This window comes from Apteryx rowi, unplaced genomic scaffold (assembly GCF_003343035.1).
Source record: "Apteryx rowi isolate R43461 unplaced genomic scaffold, aptRow1 scaffold_19, whole genome shotgun sequence".
Classification (NCBI taxonomy): domain Eukaryota; kingdom Metazoa; phylum Chordata; class Aves; order Apterygiformes; family Apterygidae; genus Apteryx; species Apteryx rowi.
This window is the reverse complement of record NW_020448196.1, coordinates 3,951,802-3,967,567: the sequence shown is the minus strand read 5'-3', so window position 1 is coordinate 3,967,567 and position 15,766 is coordinate 3,951,802. Positions and strand designations below refer to the sequence as shown.

Genomic DNA, 15,766 nt, shown 5'->3' with positions numbered 1-15,766 from the left:
TCCGTTTCCGGATACCCAAGTGGAGGCGGTGGAGTCCGTTCGGCGGCTGCGAGCGGGAAGCCGCGGGAGGCAGGGGGCCGGGGGCGCCCGGGAGCGGGGCGCGGGGCCAGGCCGCTCTGCCACGCGTGCGGCGCTCAGGTCATGCGATTCTGCGTCCGTCGCGGGAACGCTTCTCTCGGTCGGCGATTCGGTACATGTGGGTGCAGTGGCGCAGGAGAACTCGGGCAAAACGAGGAACAAAACGAAACAAAAAAAAATAACCCATCACTGTCCAGTTTCAGAACGTGCATGTGACAAGGATTTTCTTTCTTTCTTTTTTTTTTAATTCATTAAATGGCGCAATGAGGTTACGAGGTTGCTCATTTGGAGACTAGTTTTCAGGTGGCTCTTAGCCCAAGAAGCAAGCTGGTCCCACCTCGAATCCAAATTTCTGTGACGCTTCTCCGAAGTCATTGAACATGATGTCAACTATAGGTACTTGCTCTACTTTGGGCGTGTTGATTTCCAGGATAGTCTTCTGATAGCCTTTCCTTGCCTGATGGGGAGAAGAGGGAGAAAGAGGATCTCTGATGATGCCTTTGACACAGAGACAGCAATTACTGCTAATGAGCATCTGCTGGTCAACTGGGAATATAGAGGTGATCTCGCCTAGGCACCTTCTGAGCTGATCCACAGGGACCCAGCACCCAAAGACAATATATTCGCCCTGCAGATTTGCTCTCAAGGGTGCACCATATGGCTGCACCACACCTATGAAACAAAGGCAAGGGGGCTGGCTGGATTATTTGGGTTTTACGTGCCCCACAGACACACGCGGCAAGGTTGGAGTCCCTGCACTCTCACACCAGTCATAGCTATGAAAAACTGAGGACAGTGTAAAGACGGGCAGGCTCAGCTGGGTTGGCAGCACTCTGTGGGTGAACTTACATTGAGGGAACACGTAAAATAAGGAACCTGATTTGGAGAAACAAGGACAAGTCAAATAAAACGCGGTCCAGAAGGACAAAGCGTCAAGCGATTCATCGGCAACTACAGTCACAACTAATGACCTCTGTGGAGTATGGCCGGTCCCCAGCACCCACAACTGCGGAGGGACAGCTTGTGACCCCTGAGCAAAACCGGAGAGAGATTATGGCCTCAGCACGGGCTTCGGAGCAGAAAAAGCTGTTGCCATACAGATCTAAAGACACTAAGCGTCTTTTCAGCACATCTCAGAGCTGGAACAGGAGACCGGTAAAATTGTGGCTGTGGTATAGTTGTTTTGCCTCCCCGAGGACACGCATGGGTTGTTGAGCAAATGTGAGCGATTTAATTTGAATATATTAGTTTGACTATTATCCGAGCGCTACTGAAAAAGACCACATTTAAAGTTTGATGGAATTCACAAGGTGATGGTGTCTTTTTATCACGCCTGGTAGCCATACAGTTACTCCCAAAATATAAATAATTATTAGAGGAGCAGAAGTGCACCCAAGGGCATACAAAACTGCACAAACAAGTGAATTTATGGAGCAGCTTTTGGCTCTACCTTACTCTGATTTGTGCGTCTCAGAAGAATAGGCTATATCACAGCTACAGAGAAAGGGCTGTAAGATCAGGAAAAACACATCCAAATAATGGCCCCAACATTAGTCCTGAAATTCCTCCGGCGATCGCTGCGACAGCCTCAATTACGGCAGGAGCGCGGGTCAGACCAGGACCTCTGCAGCACCGCTGTGTCGCTCAGCCGGGCTCAATTTATCAAATGGTAAGGCCCAATCTTAAATATCCTGCGGTTCAGGAAGGAGGACCTGCCGAAGGAGCGGGAGCACTGCCTCCGCTTTCTACGGGCGCCGGGCTCGCGGGGACGGGGCGGCAGGCGGAGGGGCCGGGTCCATCCCCAAAGGACCAGGGCTCCCAGCCCCTTCACCCCCTGCAATATTTTGCCTCCTTTTTGCAGCCTGCCCAGATACCTCTTGCACTTCCCCAGGGGAAAAGGACGGAGGCATGCCTGGTTTGGAAACGATGCTGAGCGCTCCTAGCCGGGAGCGCCAGCCCGGCACCGAAGCGGCACACCGGGGCCCCGAGCTCGTTCAGGCTCCTCCAGCGCTCCCACACCACCGGCAGTTTCCACCACAGTCCCCTGCTGCTTATCTTCTTGCTATCTTTTATTTGTGACATTGAGACTGGTTAACAACAGGCTCCGTTATGGCTTCACATAAGAAGCAACCGCGGCAGATAAACCCAACGGAGCTGCAGTCCTGTTTCCATGCAAATATCCCTCATTAGAGGGAACGAGGGAAGAGCAATGTAGGGCACCTGAGCAGAATCACTTAAACTGAAAGTGTTTTCATCAGACACCTCAGCCTTAAAGTTTGTGACGTGTGATCTTGCAGCATCCCGGAGACTTAACAAGGAAAAGGGAGGGGAAGGCTTTTTTTCTTTTTTTGTTGTGAGGACACATTGCATTATCAGGAGATATGAAGTACTCGAGGATAAACTTCCCCATGGGGTTTCTGAGTGGCTGCAGTAGAGAAATGAATGCCCTTTCCCTCTCTGCAATACCATTAAAAGAATAAGTGATTCTAATTTGATTTTCCTCATTGCTCCCACAGTAAAAACTTGCGTCTGCCAGAACAGAATCACTTTAATTTCGGATTATGTGGAGTATTTTTTTTTCCTGTCAAACATCTCTCTTTTTCAGTCCCGTGGGCTTCAGTCACTGCAGTTGCAGAGGGTGAGAATTATGCATGTTTTGTAGCACCAGCAAACTAGGTCTCAAAATAAATGCTGCCGGCACTTGCCTTGCCAAACGTTCAGCTCCTGAGGGCAGATTTTTTTCAGAGCTCAGTCCCAATTCAGGTGCCCGACAGAAGGAAGCGGAAGCCGAGGCTGGACATTGAAAGCTCTGGCCACCATTTAGGGGCCAAAGCGAAAGCAAGCAGCAGCCTGGCCTACATGTGCATGGGGAGACATGGGCTGGAGCTTAAAATCTGGTTCTGAACCCAGGGAAAAAAAGTAACAGGGAACAGAGGTATAGAGAAACACGCTAAAAGTCGCATGTGAACGCCGAAGCAGGGCAGGCCACGGCTGCAGCTGCTCATCTGTTCACAGAGTTCGGCCCCGCTTTGGTTTGCCTTTCACCGAGGGGAGCGGCGGAGACCGCGCGGAGCCTGCGCTCGCAAGCTCAGAGCAGCCCGGAGCGTCGCGTGCCGGCTCCTTCGCCGATTTTGAGAGCGAAGCCGCGCAGGGCTGCGCGCTGTGACCCGGCAAAGCCAGCACAGTCCCAGCAGGTGCCCTCCTGGGGGCTGGCGCAGCAGCACGCCGCGGAAGATAATAACCAGCCAAAAGCCCAACCCTTAACGCTTCGCCTCCGGCATTTCCTGAGAGCGCTTACAAAATCATGGTCAAAGCCTGCAAACCTCCCATAAAGCTGGGAGTCACCGCTCACCTCTTCCCACGTGAGTGAACGGAGTAAGAGAAAGGATAAGGTGGAACAATCAAAAGCAGCCACTGATTTTAGGCAGGGTCCCTTCCTTCACGCAGAGCCAGCAAAAACCCAAGCGAAGTCGTATATCCCCAGCACAGTATAAAGCCAGCTCTAAAGCTCTCCTGGTGGGGGCACTCCTCAAGGCCACCAAAATGGGCGGGTGCAGAAATTTTGGCAGCGGGGTGCTCGCGGAGGCTCCCGGCGCTGTGCGGCCAGGGCAGGGCACCGGACCCCTCCGGCTTGGCCCCTCTGGCCATGCCTGGCCCAGGACAACTCCCCCGGTGGCCCTTGGCTCCGGGGACACTCACCGCGCAGCCGTCGACAGCGGCTCGGATGTAGGGGTTGTTGTCGTAGGACATCTCCTCGTCGTTGGAGCCCAGGAAGCGGATGGCCTTGTCGTAGTTGTCGGTGGTGGCGTCGTGCCAGGCTACAGACTGGTAGCAGTTGTAGGTGATGTTCTGGTGGGCCGACGCGCTCAGGAGCCTCAGGAAAGTCATCTGCACTACGCCGATGGGGTTCCCGTCCGAGTCCACGTAGGAGAGCTACAGAAAGGGGAAACGCTAGGCAGTGAGGGGAGACGCAGCACGTTTGGGGAGCTCAAGGGCCCGCAGCAGCTCACCCATCTTCATCGCCCCGGGCAGGTGCTCCCACCGTACCACATTGCACAAGGCTGTTTCAACCGTTGTGCTGCCAGGGCATGGCTATCGAGGGGCACTTTCCTTCCTCTGCTGGTCGTAGTCTGTCTGTGAGTTAAAAAACAAGGCTAAAACAGGGCAGGCAGGCAAAGGAGGGGGGATTTCAATCCTGGTGAAACGGGGGGGGGGGTTGCAAAAGGGTGCAGTGCTGAGCTGGGGATGTATGTCTTGACTTTACTAAAGCAGATACTGAGCATACTTCTCCAGCTTCTGAACAGAGGAGAAGGCAGATTCATGTAACAGTTGAGCTTTGTTCCTCTGCCTTGTTTGACATGACTGTCTGAGCTCTGTGGGTATCTTGTTCTGCACACGCTGGGGTATTTTCCCATTCATCTCTCCTGGGCGCCAAGGCACTGTCTTTTAAGCAAACCTTGCACCTAATCTGCAGAAATCCTGTTCCTGCTGATAAGGACTCTGCGCTGCTGCGGCTGGGAAAGGCTGCGCACAGCAAAAGGGAAGGGATGTTTGCTATCCTCGGAGCACATCAAGAAACATCCAGCCACACAGCCACCCTCGCGCAGGGATTTGCGCTGTTCTGCACACCAGACTCCCTTCTCCCCCTTGGAGGAGAGTGGTTTCTAGAAATACATTTCTGCAAAACACAATTTATTGAAATCCCCTGCAGCACCTTAGGATTCAGGCCTCGTGATAAGGCTGAGGAAGATGGGACTTTATCTTGTACACCACCAAGGAAGCAAATGCGCAACGGGCCAGCTAGATTGCATGTGTAAACTAATTGTACATGAGGTGGCATCTCCAGCCATGGCCAAGCTACAAGAGCTGCTGTTCACAACTGTGATCTCTAGACAGTCGATTTCTTTTGAAATGACCAGGAGAAAAATTCAGGCACGCAAACAGCGTAGTGTTCTTCGAGGTACCATAAAAACATCAAGTTGTGGCGCGAGCTGCAAACAGTAGAAGAGATTCATAACCAGATGATACAATCATGAGTAAAAAAGGTAGTAGAAATAAATATACCAACCGGTTGTCAGGATACCGTTGCAATGTCCTCCTGAGAGCTAAATGTGACTGACCATAAGAAAGCCATACATGCCAGACGTAGAGAGATACCAGAGAACCACCAGGACGTAGAAGAAGGGGAACACGAAATGCTGACTACTTAGCACACGCTCAGTGACACACGGCCCTGCTGGTCAGCAGGACCCAATTCTCCAGGTATTATTTCAAATCAGCGTTTGGTTTGGGAGGCTGACTGCTTCTTAAGGGCAGTTGCGGCTCTTTCTTCCACAGATTGCATGAGGTCCTTTCCCTTTGAAACTCCAGCCACTGGGAACCAGTCATGTGCACAAGGCATGCTCACGGGAACATGGTTTTGCAAAAATCAATCTTTTCTTTTTTTCTGTGTGATAGTATTTGCATTTGACAGATGCCATACAGCAATAAATGATATTAGGGTTGGATAGCTGGAAGACCTTGTTAGGGCTAATGGGAGTTATGTGTGCACACGTGTAACACACGGGAAGAAAGCAGAGTCCTCAAGAAAGCATCTGTAACCCTTTTATCCCTCTAAATGCAGTTTGGCTGCATCATGACAAATAGTAGGAAATTAACTGCGAGTACTCTGTATTCCTCAGATATTGATCAACAATAATGCGAAACATCAAAACAGGATGGTTTCTCTGTATTTCAAATTTACTATGTCCTTTCTGCTTTAGATGACCCTAGAAGAAAGGCAAGCATTGCCTGCACAGCACACCTTGTGTTAAGCACTGAGATTCATGTACAGCCACCTACAAACGCAGCCTGCGTCCTCGGCAGTGCTGAGCACTGGCTGCTCCCACCCACACACAGCCCCACGGAAATCTCCCCATCAACTTGAGACAGCCTTTGCATCAGCACCCCAAAGAGAACCGGGCCTGGGCTGCGGGGAAAGGCATCAGGGACCTTCCCCGTGGAACAAGCGCAGCAAGACTGGACCCAACAGAAAACTCAACAAACTCGCTTATCCAGGCACATTTCTCTCCAATTTACCAATCCTGTAACTCCAAACCACTGACTGGAGCAAAATGAGAGGCACTTTTACAAACCAAGCTTTGTTTTTATGGCTCGTGTGTTTAACAATATTGTGTTTTACTTAAAAAGGTCTTCTATGTGCTGGTGGCTTTTTTTCTTTTTCAAACAGTAAATGCAGGACAGGTAAAAAGCAAGAAAATGGCAACACAGAAAGACGGAAAAAAGGGCTCCAAGTAGCACTGAAATTCCTGTTTAAAAAACAGACCTAAAATCTAGGTTGGCAATTCAGCCTCTAAAGTAGCTGACAAACAGACTGAAAAAAGCAGAGAAGATGGAGAAGAGGAGGTACTCATAATATTAATTGATGAAGTGCTCCATAATTAAGCTATGAGCAATTGCCCTCCAAGTTGCTAAGAGGCTGAAGCCTTGGCTTTATGGCCTTGTTCAACAATGCAGAAACAGCTACAGAAGCCATTGCCTTCTTGTGGGCAGAATCAGAGCATGTGTGTTTAGCGGCAAAGAAACACGGCTTAGAAAAACAACAAGCTGTACTTCCTTATTATTTGCCTTTTAAGGTGGAAGTTTCTGTGTACGGCAAGAAACCTCTGTGCTGGTGGTGGGATAAAGGATCACCACCTGGGCCAGCTCTCAGCAGGGATACGTCAGAGCATCTCCAACGTCTTTCATGGAACTGTTGGTTTTGCCCTCTGCATATTCCCTTCTTCTAAATCCTCCTGATTTGACTGAGCTCATTAGCTGCATCCCACTAATCCTACAGGAACTGATATACAAGCAGGACATTTTTGTTGCTTAAGGAGACTCAACTCACGTTAGTCATTAGCTACTCTGAGATTCCTGACCAAAGCTTGGCCTCTGTGGGACAGCAATCTATCCACAGCATGACCATCCTGTTATAGGACCAAATACTAGAGATTTCTTTCTTTTTTAAGTGTCTGAATGTCTTGCTGATATCATGTCTTGTTTGACCCCAAGACAGGCTTTCTCCCTTCAAAAATCCAAAATTGTGACTAAGTCAAGTTCAAGGCCGCCAGGTATGGAAAACATGCCTGGTTTGAAATCTTCCTTTAAATCAGTGACTTCACCTCTCCCAAGCTAAGGGGGTGGCAGGGGGTATGCGGTTCTGCCGCTAGGACAACCTAACCCATACTGGAGAGGGAAAGATTGACAAACTCAGCGGTGACTCCGGGATGTGCTGACCAAGGCAAATAATGAATATGGGCTGTGACTCCGCAGCGTCCCATTCCAGCCGGAAGAGTCACGCAAGAAGTCTCCTGGCTCCCCTCTGGATAAGGCTACGCTGCTTGGGGGGCAGCAGCATGGAGACACCCTGTATGCCCTTGCAGTACCTGGACCTGCTTGGGAAGCATCAACAGCCCTATTGCAGGAGCACAGGGCTGCACCTGGCCCGGTTTGCCCCACTGCAAGAGCCCTGCTGGGGCATATCTGCAAAGGCTCCAGATCTGCAATGCACATGAGCATGTGTCAGGCCTTAAATGCAGGGGAAGGCTCATCTGCTGCTCCTTTAAGTCAGGTAGAGTGCTGGGCTGAGAAAGTGTCTGCATTGGTTTTTGTTTTGTTTTCAGTGTTCCACCTTAAATGTTTTAACTGCGTCTTGTGATGGTTATTAGTCCAGCATGCAGAGTGCGACAGGTCTGGCCATACCAAAGCAGGTGACGTGCTCTGATTCAGACTAGAGGGCCAAGGTTAGCCACTTACCAAAGACCCCCGCTTGTATTGACTATACCATGTGGAAGGCTGTTCTTTGGGCCAACGAGCCATTTTACTCTGTAAAATATGACATGGGTTAAAGAAAAACAGAAAGCAGTGAGATGCATCTTACCAGTTTACCGCGCTTGAATTCACTGAACCAGGAGCCTGGGTTTTCCTTTGGCCAAGAAGTAATTCTAGCCTAGTTTGTGGACGGCAAGTTGGGAAGGAAAGAGAGAAAAAGAAAGAAAAAAAAAAAGAATTAAAAAAAGTTACATTCAGTTCTGCAAGCAGAGTCTGCACGTCTTATTGAAATTTGTCCAACTTTCTAAAGAAACATGTTTTCTTAGCCTTTATAACACCAGTAATAAAACCAGTCTGCTGAGCCCTAAGGTCCCGGCAGCATCTAAATGAGAACACGAATGGCGTGGCACTGCATCGGGGTGTTCCACTGCTGCACAGCAACGTGGACGGCTTTGAAACCACCCTCCTTTGCTAAGGGCTAATGATCTGTAACCCTAGATACTTCAGATGTAAAACTGTCAGCGTAGTCTCTTGGCAGGAAAGAAGGAAAGAAAGAAGAAAAAAGAAGATATTAATAGTAAATGATCCATGATCTTCTTGGGAGGGCTGGGTTGGAAAAGCAATGCTGATAACAGAGAAGGCTGCTGTCACTCTAAGTCAAATCCAGATGTTGTGGGCCTGGAAAAGGTGAAGAGATTGGGATTAAGAGAAAGCCTCTATCTGCCTTCTGCATTTGCGCAGTAGTAAGGTGCAGCCCAGGGAGCACAGCCTCCTCCGCAGGCGATGAACCATCGTACGTGCTGGAGCTCCAGCTACCTGGAGCGACTCTGGGGGTGACCTTGACAAGAAACAAGCTGTCAGAGCATCCTTTTTGGCAGACCCATCTAAGCAGCTGAATCATTTTTTTCCAGTCAAAACACAAGGAAGGAGTGTGTTTACAGTCCGCTCCTTTGCTCTTCCACAAGATCCCTCACTTCTGTTGTAAATCTCTCCAAAAACAACGGCCGAATATAATATAGGTGTCTGGGGACTGTCCTTTCCTTTCCATGATGTGAACCATAAAGTGAGTCAGTGTGTTTCTGCAGTGCTAAGGATGGGCTAAAATGGGATATGTCTTAAACTCTACTGTGGCTTATAATAAAACCACTCAGCCAACACTTAATGCTAGCGTGGTAGCTGTTCTCATTCCTCTATGTGGAAAAATAGTGGGCTGAACCTTTTTCTCATTTATGACAGCATTGCAAAAGTGCAACACCATTTGCATTTGAGGAGCATCACAGCCTGCGGCCAGAGGACTGACTCCACAGTAGACAGGACAGGGCTAAACAGCCTCTTACAGAGTCAGTGTGACAGGAATTTGAGCAACTGTAAATTTATAGGCAGATTTTGCTTTCTTAGTAGTCAACGTTTTGAGGAGAACGATGGCAATTAAATGCAAAGGAGAAGAAATCTGTCTCCTATTTAAACAGCCCTAACAAAAACTCAAGGAAGATTTATGTTGCATGTTATTTGTCCTGTGTTGGCACATATTTCTGGTGAATGAAATTCTCTCAGCAGCCAAATGTCTTCTACTGGAGTGAACAACTTTGTTTGCACCTTAACCCAGCTGCAGCACAACTATGAAACCAAGACAGCTCCAAAAGGCCCCTTTGTAAGGGTTTCCACTTGGCCAGTACAAGACCTGGTCCCCAGGCATCGTGGAGACCAGCTCCACAACATAGAGCAGATGGATATAGGACAAAAAAAATCTGAGTATGGATGAGCTGAACATATCAGTACATGTGAACTTCATCAACCTTGTGCATCAGCGGCAGGACAGAGCTGAGGCTAGTACCAATTGTTTAGGAAACCAAATATCCACAAGAAACACCAGGAAAAATTACAGGAGGTAAACATTATCCGCTCTGCCCAAAGACAAAGTAAAGGTAGAGGAGTCAGTAGTGCTGATGCATGCAAACAGCAGAGCGGCAGCCTGGCTACAGGAGGGATAACAAAGGATGAGTTAAATGAACCTCCGGTGGACCCACAGTTCTGGTGCCAACACAAACTTCTGCCTTTGTAAAGCAACATAAAACATTAAGGTTTTAGCATTTATCGTGCCTGGGAAATCATCAAAGACTTGTTCTGAAACACTGTTTAAAACCGACTTACTCAAAGAAATGCTCTTTGTATACATATTGCTTATTATTTTAGGAGCTAATTTTGTATAACAAAGAAATATTCTGGTTCTTTAATCTTTACTTTGAATTGTTCATTTCATCTGAAATTGACTGTCTGTAAATATTCATATTAGGAAACAATCTATTATCATCATGATATCAGGGGAAAAAGACTGTGTGGACTTACTCCTTCAGATTTCTTGTCAGGGAAGATGCAAGTCTCTCCACCAGCTGTGAAATTACAGTAAACTTTGAAAGAGTCCCTGGAACATCCTTGGTTAGGATCAACCCAGTATTCACCTGGATTGGTGAAAGAGGGAAGAGAATGGAAGAAAGAATCAGCACTATGAAGGTAGAACGATGGGAACAACCATCTTACCAGGGACATTTCGTCCCAGTGATTGGCTAATACTATATGTGACCTTGGAAAAATGGTTATGTTCTGTTTCCAGATAATAATGCGGCACCTCAAAAGAGCAGCTATTTTGCATCATATGCCCCCATTCTCCTCTACTTATTGCTTCTTTGGTCAGTCACATTTCTCTTGGGGTACTGGGGCATGCCCAAATTATTTCTCTTACTGCACTAGCTTGTATTCACTGTATGGAGCCACTGTGAAAGCCACTGTTTTCCCACACACTGTCCACCCCAGGACGCACCGTCTGGGAAATCAGGGTGACAGAGCTGCAGGTCCTTGCAGGTACGAGCTGGGTTATGTTGAGTGCCCAATGGATGCTTCATTTGCTCAATTTCCAGTTTCAAGGAATTCAGGGAGCCGAAAATTTCCTCCATGCCATCTGCATAGTCCATGTAGTTGTCGGCATTTCCATCATCCACCAGCTGGCTGGCATCGATGTTTCGCCTGGTCCTCTTGGATGCCTGGATGGGCAGGGGCTGGATGACTTCTCCAGGAGGACCCTGAGTTGTGGGGAAAAAAGATACAACTTCTTATCACACTGGAAGTCGGGAAGAGACAGCCAAAGAGGCCATCAGCCAACAGTGCTGAGAAACAGCATGACAAGATACATGCTAGACATGCAGAACATCCATGATGGTACTGATGAAAACCTCAGCCAAGCGTGAAGGCTGGCTCCATCTTCTTTCATCTCCCCATTACCAACTTCTCCCTTCACATCCTGCCTTCCTCCCCAGCATTTCTAAGAGATGCTGCTCCATTGCTAGGACTCACTATCTGCTGCATCTTTGTCTAGAAATCTTGCGTTTCCTAACATTACAACACCCATTAAATCTGAATCTCATTTGATACTTAGGTCACGGGTTCTACTTACAGGAGGTCCTGGGGGCCCAGGAAGACCCGATTCACCCTTTGGACCTGTTGGACCCTAGATGACAAAACGGAGAGATAAACATGAGTCACTCAGGAAAAAAAACATTTGTCGTTTATATCACACCCTGAACGCTATTCCTTTTAACAATCTCTTGTGGCAAAGATTTTCTTCCTGTCCCTTTAGGAACACAAGAGGATTCTTTTCCCCTCCTCCAAGAAAATATTTTTGGGGTTATTCTCTGATGCTTGGGTAAGAAAACAGTCAGTCATATATTGGGGCTAAATAGTAAACTTTTGCCTAGGCTTCCTATGGAAAAGGAAGGATCTTTCAACGCATGAAAATGTTAACCCTCCAAATCAATTCAGCATTTTATAAATCAAATAAAAAACCTAAAATGAATAAAACACTGGATTCTGCATGGGCAAAAGACTTTAGAAAGTTGCCCAAGAGAAATTTTTAGCTGCATGTATAGGAGAGCTGTAACATGAAGCTTGCTTTAGTGTGGCATTTCTCACTGAGTTCTTTGCTTTTTAGCTTGCCACCTCCCGCTTCACAGTCTATTTTTACTATCCTCTGCTTTACAGTAGTAGGTTTTCTCCTAAGGAGTATGCACTGGATTCCTCCTTATGATCTTTGATATACTGATGTTGAATAGAGTACAATGTATGTAACAGAAACCTTTCCCAATTATAACTTCTGGATTTAGACAGCCTGAAAAGGCTGCATTTGCTACAGTCATCTTTAGCTAATTGCCTTAATGCCACCGATGTGGAGGAGTAGCAGCAGGTTATGCACTTAATAAGAGATCCTCAGCCTCTTCATTTAACAATATGTCTATACTTACTGATGATCCTTTAGCACCTTTGGGACCAGGTGGACCCTATATAGAGAAAAATACAAAAGGGAGTTAGCATCTTTATTATATCAGAGAAGTCGTCAATCTGTCTCTCTCCTTAAAGAGAGAGACAGAATAACGTTACAAGCATTTGCAATTTTTTAAAAATTAACTTCCTTTCTGTTTCAATGTTTCACATCCATTTGAGTTGGATGTTGCTTTTATTTGCAAACATAGCAAAAGGATGTATGTCCAACCAGTCTCCCTGACTAGGGACTGGAAAACCTGTTGCGTGATTGCCATAAGCCAGGGCTGCTCCTGGCTCCACAGTAAAGATAGCCAGCAAGAGCGAACATTGGTTGCCACGCGTGCAGGGTGCAGCCATCGGACGTCCAGTGAAGAAAAAATACAGACACCAGCACGCACAAGAAAACTCCTTGTGATTGCAGATAATTCAAAAGAAAGGGGGAGAGAAACAGGGCAAGCTAATTTTACCGCCCCAGCGACTGCCAAGATGCGTCGACCATGCCGTGCCCCTCTATCTGCAGCGCTCCCCTTGCAGCTCGCTGCCTGCTGAGCCATGCAGCTCTTCCCCCACTACCACCCACCAGATGCTCTTATAACTCATTCAAACAATTTTACTGGGCTCAGCAAAGCAATCCCCATGCCTGTTCACAAGCACTTCCTCATGCGAGGGAATGCCAGGAGGACTGTGCTGGCTAGCTGGGAACACCACAGTGCCTCCAGAAAGGCTGTGTAGCTCCCAAAGAATTCAGAGAGAATTACTTGTCACATACCGGTAATCCTGGTGGCCCTGGGGGTCCGATTGGTCCAGAAGGACCTGTGATACCCTGAAAAATAAAAGCAGAAAAACATTTATTTGAATGAAGCGATGCTGGCCTAAACTACACCGCTAACCACCGCTCATCACAACTATTTGATTTGCAGGTCTCCATTCAAATTTGGAGTTTCAACTGGTTTTCAGATGTGCACATGGTCCAGACAAAAGCGTGACTGGGGAATCTTGTATAGGCACCCAGTTATATAAATCATCCCCCTAGATGTATATTTAATGTTAGCATCCCTCCAAATTTATTCAGCTCTTTTCACATGACGCTTGGGCATCTACTTTTCCACCAAAATGAGGTCCAGAGTGACTCATCTCTACCTTTCACATATAGAAAATAAAGCACAGTAAGGCAGGAGGTATTTCTCAAAAATTAGCAAGACTGTCCTGCTGAGACAGTGACAGACCATCTCTGCTATTATACACCTGCTCAAAGGCAACGAACCCCACTGTTCAAAGGCACATGTAATGAAGGTCGTACAGAACATTTACCTGCTCTCCTTTGGGGCCTGCTGAGCCCTGGGGTCCTGGGAGACCTCTGTCACCCTTTTCTCCCTGCTCACCTGGCGGTCCAATAAGACCAATTAAACCTGGATGACCCTAAGGGAAAATAGCAGATGTTAATTATGATCTCGCTCTGGAGATGACCAAAAAGCCTAAGCCTCCCATGAAAGACATTTCTGGATACAAAAGCAAAAAACTAAGCAAGGTAATTATAGCTATCCCTGACACCTGGAAGTCCCAGAGCAGTGAAGAACACCAGGTTTTTGCGACAGAAAATGCTACAAAAACAGAGCCAGAACTGCTGCACTAGAGCATCTGCTCATTTCATATGCTAACATATATTAAAGAAATTTCTACAAGGTTGAGAATCATGCCCTCAAGCAAGCCAGGTGTTTGCACTTTCCTATGCCCTCTGTTAGAGGGTCTGTGTTCAGGCAACCAAGATGATTACAGCTGCCTGGGACTGCAAGAGCCGACGTATGGGAATGGAGTGATTCAGCTCTGCTATGCTGTGTCACTGTCATCAGTGCCAGGCGACGACAGGGATGGGGCAGAGACGCAGCCTTGGATCCAGACAGGCAGCAATACATGCTCACCTAGAGCACGGTTCAGTTTATCCCTTGGGGCAGACTCATAGCCAGCTCATTCCATCTCTCCTCTAAAGAGACGCCCAATGCTTCCACAGTCTTTGAGAGGGCACACGTGGCCTACGACTCTCCTCAGCCTCGGGCTGCAAGCTGCAGGGCCCCTTTGCAACGACATATAGCTTCCCCACAGCCAGGCACAGGCACCAGGCTGTGCAGCGATAGTGTGTGCAGCGTTCTCACCTTTTCACCTTTGGGACCAGAGTCTCCTTTAAGACCAGGCAAACCCGGTGGGCCCTTTGGGAGACAGAAGCGGGTAAAATAAATAAATAAAGGGAGAAAGAGAGAAAGAGAATATGAATCTATGTAAAATTTGTACATTTGCATTTATTGTAAAAACTCATAGAATTTGACCAGTGTGGACATACCATTGGGCCTGGAGGACCATCTGGGCCAGGGGAACCTGGGAGACCTTGTTCACCCTGTAAAACAATGCAATCTGCTCATACAAATCATCCACAATAGAAGTGCTCCCCGGCTGTGATTATTTTGATTATTCAGCCATCTTTATCCGGTCACTGTGGCTGGAAAATGTTTGCCCTCATTTCTCATGGAAGGTAAAGGCAAAAGGACTTATGTTCCTTTCATGCTCAAGTCTCTACCAGAAAAGGACTTGGGATCTCATGGAAATGTTACCCAGAGAGTAGATGAGAAGACCCAAGACTCAGATAAATCATGCTGGGAGGTGATTTCCATCGTTATCTCCACTAACATGGCTTACCTGCTGTCAGGCATTCAGACATAGAAACTATTAGCTCGCTTGCAAACAGAATATTACACTGGGAGAAAGGCATCTTCCAAGGCAGATAGATTATGGTAAAGCACGGAAAGCCATCCTGTTCAGTAGCTTTCTCAGACTTTCCTCAGATTGGGAATACTCACAACTGGACCAGGAATTCCTCGAAGGCCATCGGGGCCGGGTTTCCCTGGAGCACCCTGGGGACCAATTGGGCCCGTCTTCCCAGGAGGTCCTTCCAAACCAGCTTCACCCTAGATGCAAGAGACAGTATGGGTTTAATTTGCGGTGGGGCAAACGATCCTGCGCTGGCAGGACTTCACAGAATGAATGCAGTCCCCTGCATAACATTTAAAACTTTCTATTGTTGAATCTCCTCCTGCTTCCTATCCCTTACATAGTGAGAATAAGCCTCTAAACGGCCTCACTTTTCAGCCCTGCTTGTTTCTGCCGATTTACAGCAGGAACAGTACTTCGGCTGCAAGCTCTCTGGAGCAGGAGACTTTCCTTTGTTTGCTCCTGCTGGAGCATGCCATGCTATTTGCAACACATTAAATCGCCAATTATGGCACTCAGTCATTTCAGAAAAAGAAAAACATTCCCATAACCTTACCAAGCCCTAATTATATCCAAGGAGTCTGTTAAAAGACAAAACGTACACTTAGTTTTGAAGCCGACGGCCCCAAATTCAGGCTAATTTGTTACAACATACAGCAAAATCGAATCACTTTCTTTCAAAACACAATGTTATCGGCGTTTTGGCATGCGAAGCATATGGTAGAAGTCAAAACCCATTCAGCCCTTACCTTGGCTCCTTTCTCTCCTTGTCTTCCTTCGGGACCAGCTGGACCAGGAGGACCCT

The 15,766-nt window shown here is 47.5% G+C and overlaps 1 protein-coding gene across 2 annotated transcripts in view; it reads right to left on the bottom strand.

Annotated features, from left to right (window-relative positions):
- Window positions 1–300: 300 nt before the first annotated feature.
- The window catches only part of COL5A1 (collagen type V alpha 1 chain), a 171,547-nt gene continuing 156,081 nt past the window's right edge, over window positions 301–15,766 (bottom strand). Inside the window, exons 54-66 of one of the 2 annotated variants that reach the window (XM_026062162.1) lie at window positions 15,711–15,764; window positions 15,051–15,158; window positions 14,537–14,590; window positions 14,352–14,405; window positions 13,513–13,620; window positions 12,971–13,024; window positions 12,183–12,218; window positions 11,339–11,392; window positions 10,709–10,967; window positions 10,237–10,349; window positions 8,000–8,068; window positions 3,778–4,011; window positions 301–535 (exon numbers count right to left, since the gene is read on the bottom strand). In XM_026062162.1, the coding sequence (XP_025917947.1) occupies window positions 389–535; window positions 3,778–4,011; window positions 8,000–8,068; window positions 10,237–10,349; window positions 10,709–10,967; window positions 11,339–11,392; window positions 12,183–12,218; window positions 12,971–13,024; window positions 13,513–13,620; window positions 14,352–14,405; window positions 14,537–14,590; window positions 15,051–15,158; window positions 15,711–15,764 (1,344 nt within the window). In that variant the 3' untranslated portion in view covers window positions 301–388. Of the gene's footprint in view, window positions 536–3,777; window positions 4,012–7,875; window positions 7,945–7,999; window positions 8,069–10,236; window positions 10,350–10,708; window positions 10,968–11,338; window positions 11,393–12,182; window positions 12,219–12,970; window positions 13,025–13,512; window positions 13,621–14,351; window positions 14,406–14,536; window positions 14,591–15,050; window positions 15,159–15,710; window positions 15,765–15,766 lie in introns of both variants that reach the window. The other variant, XM_026062163.1, reaches the window with a different exon arrangement.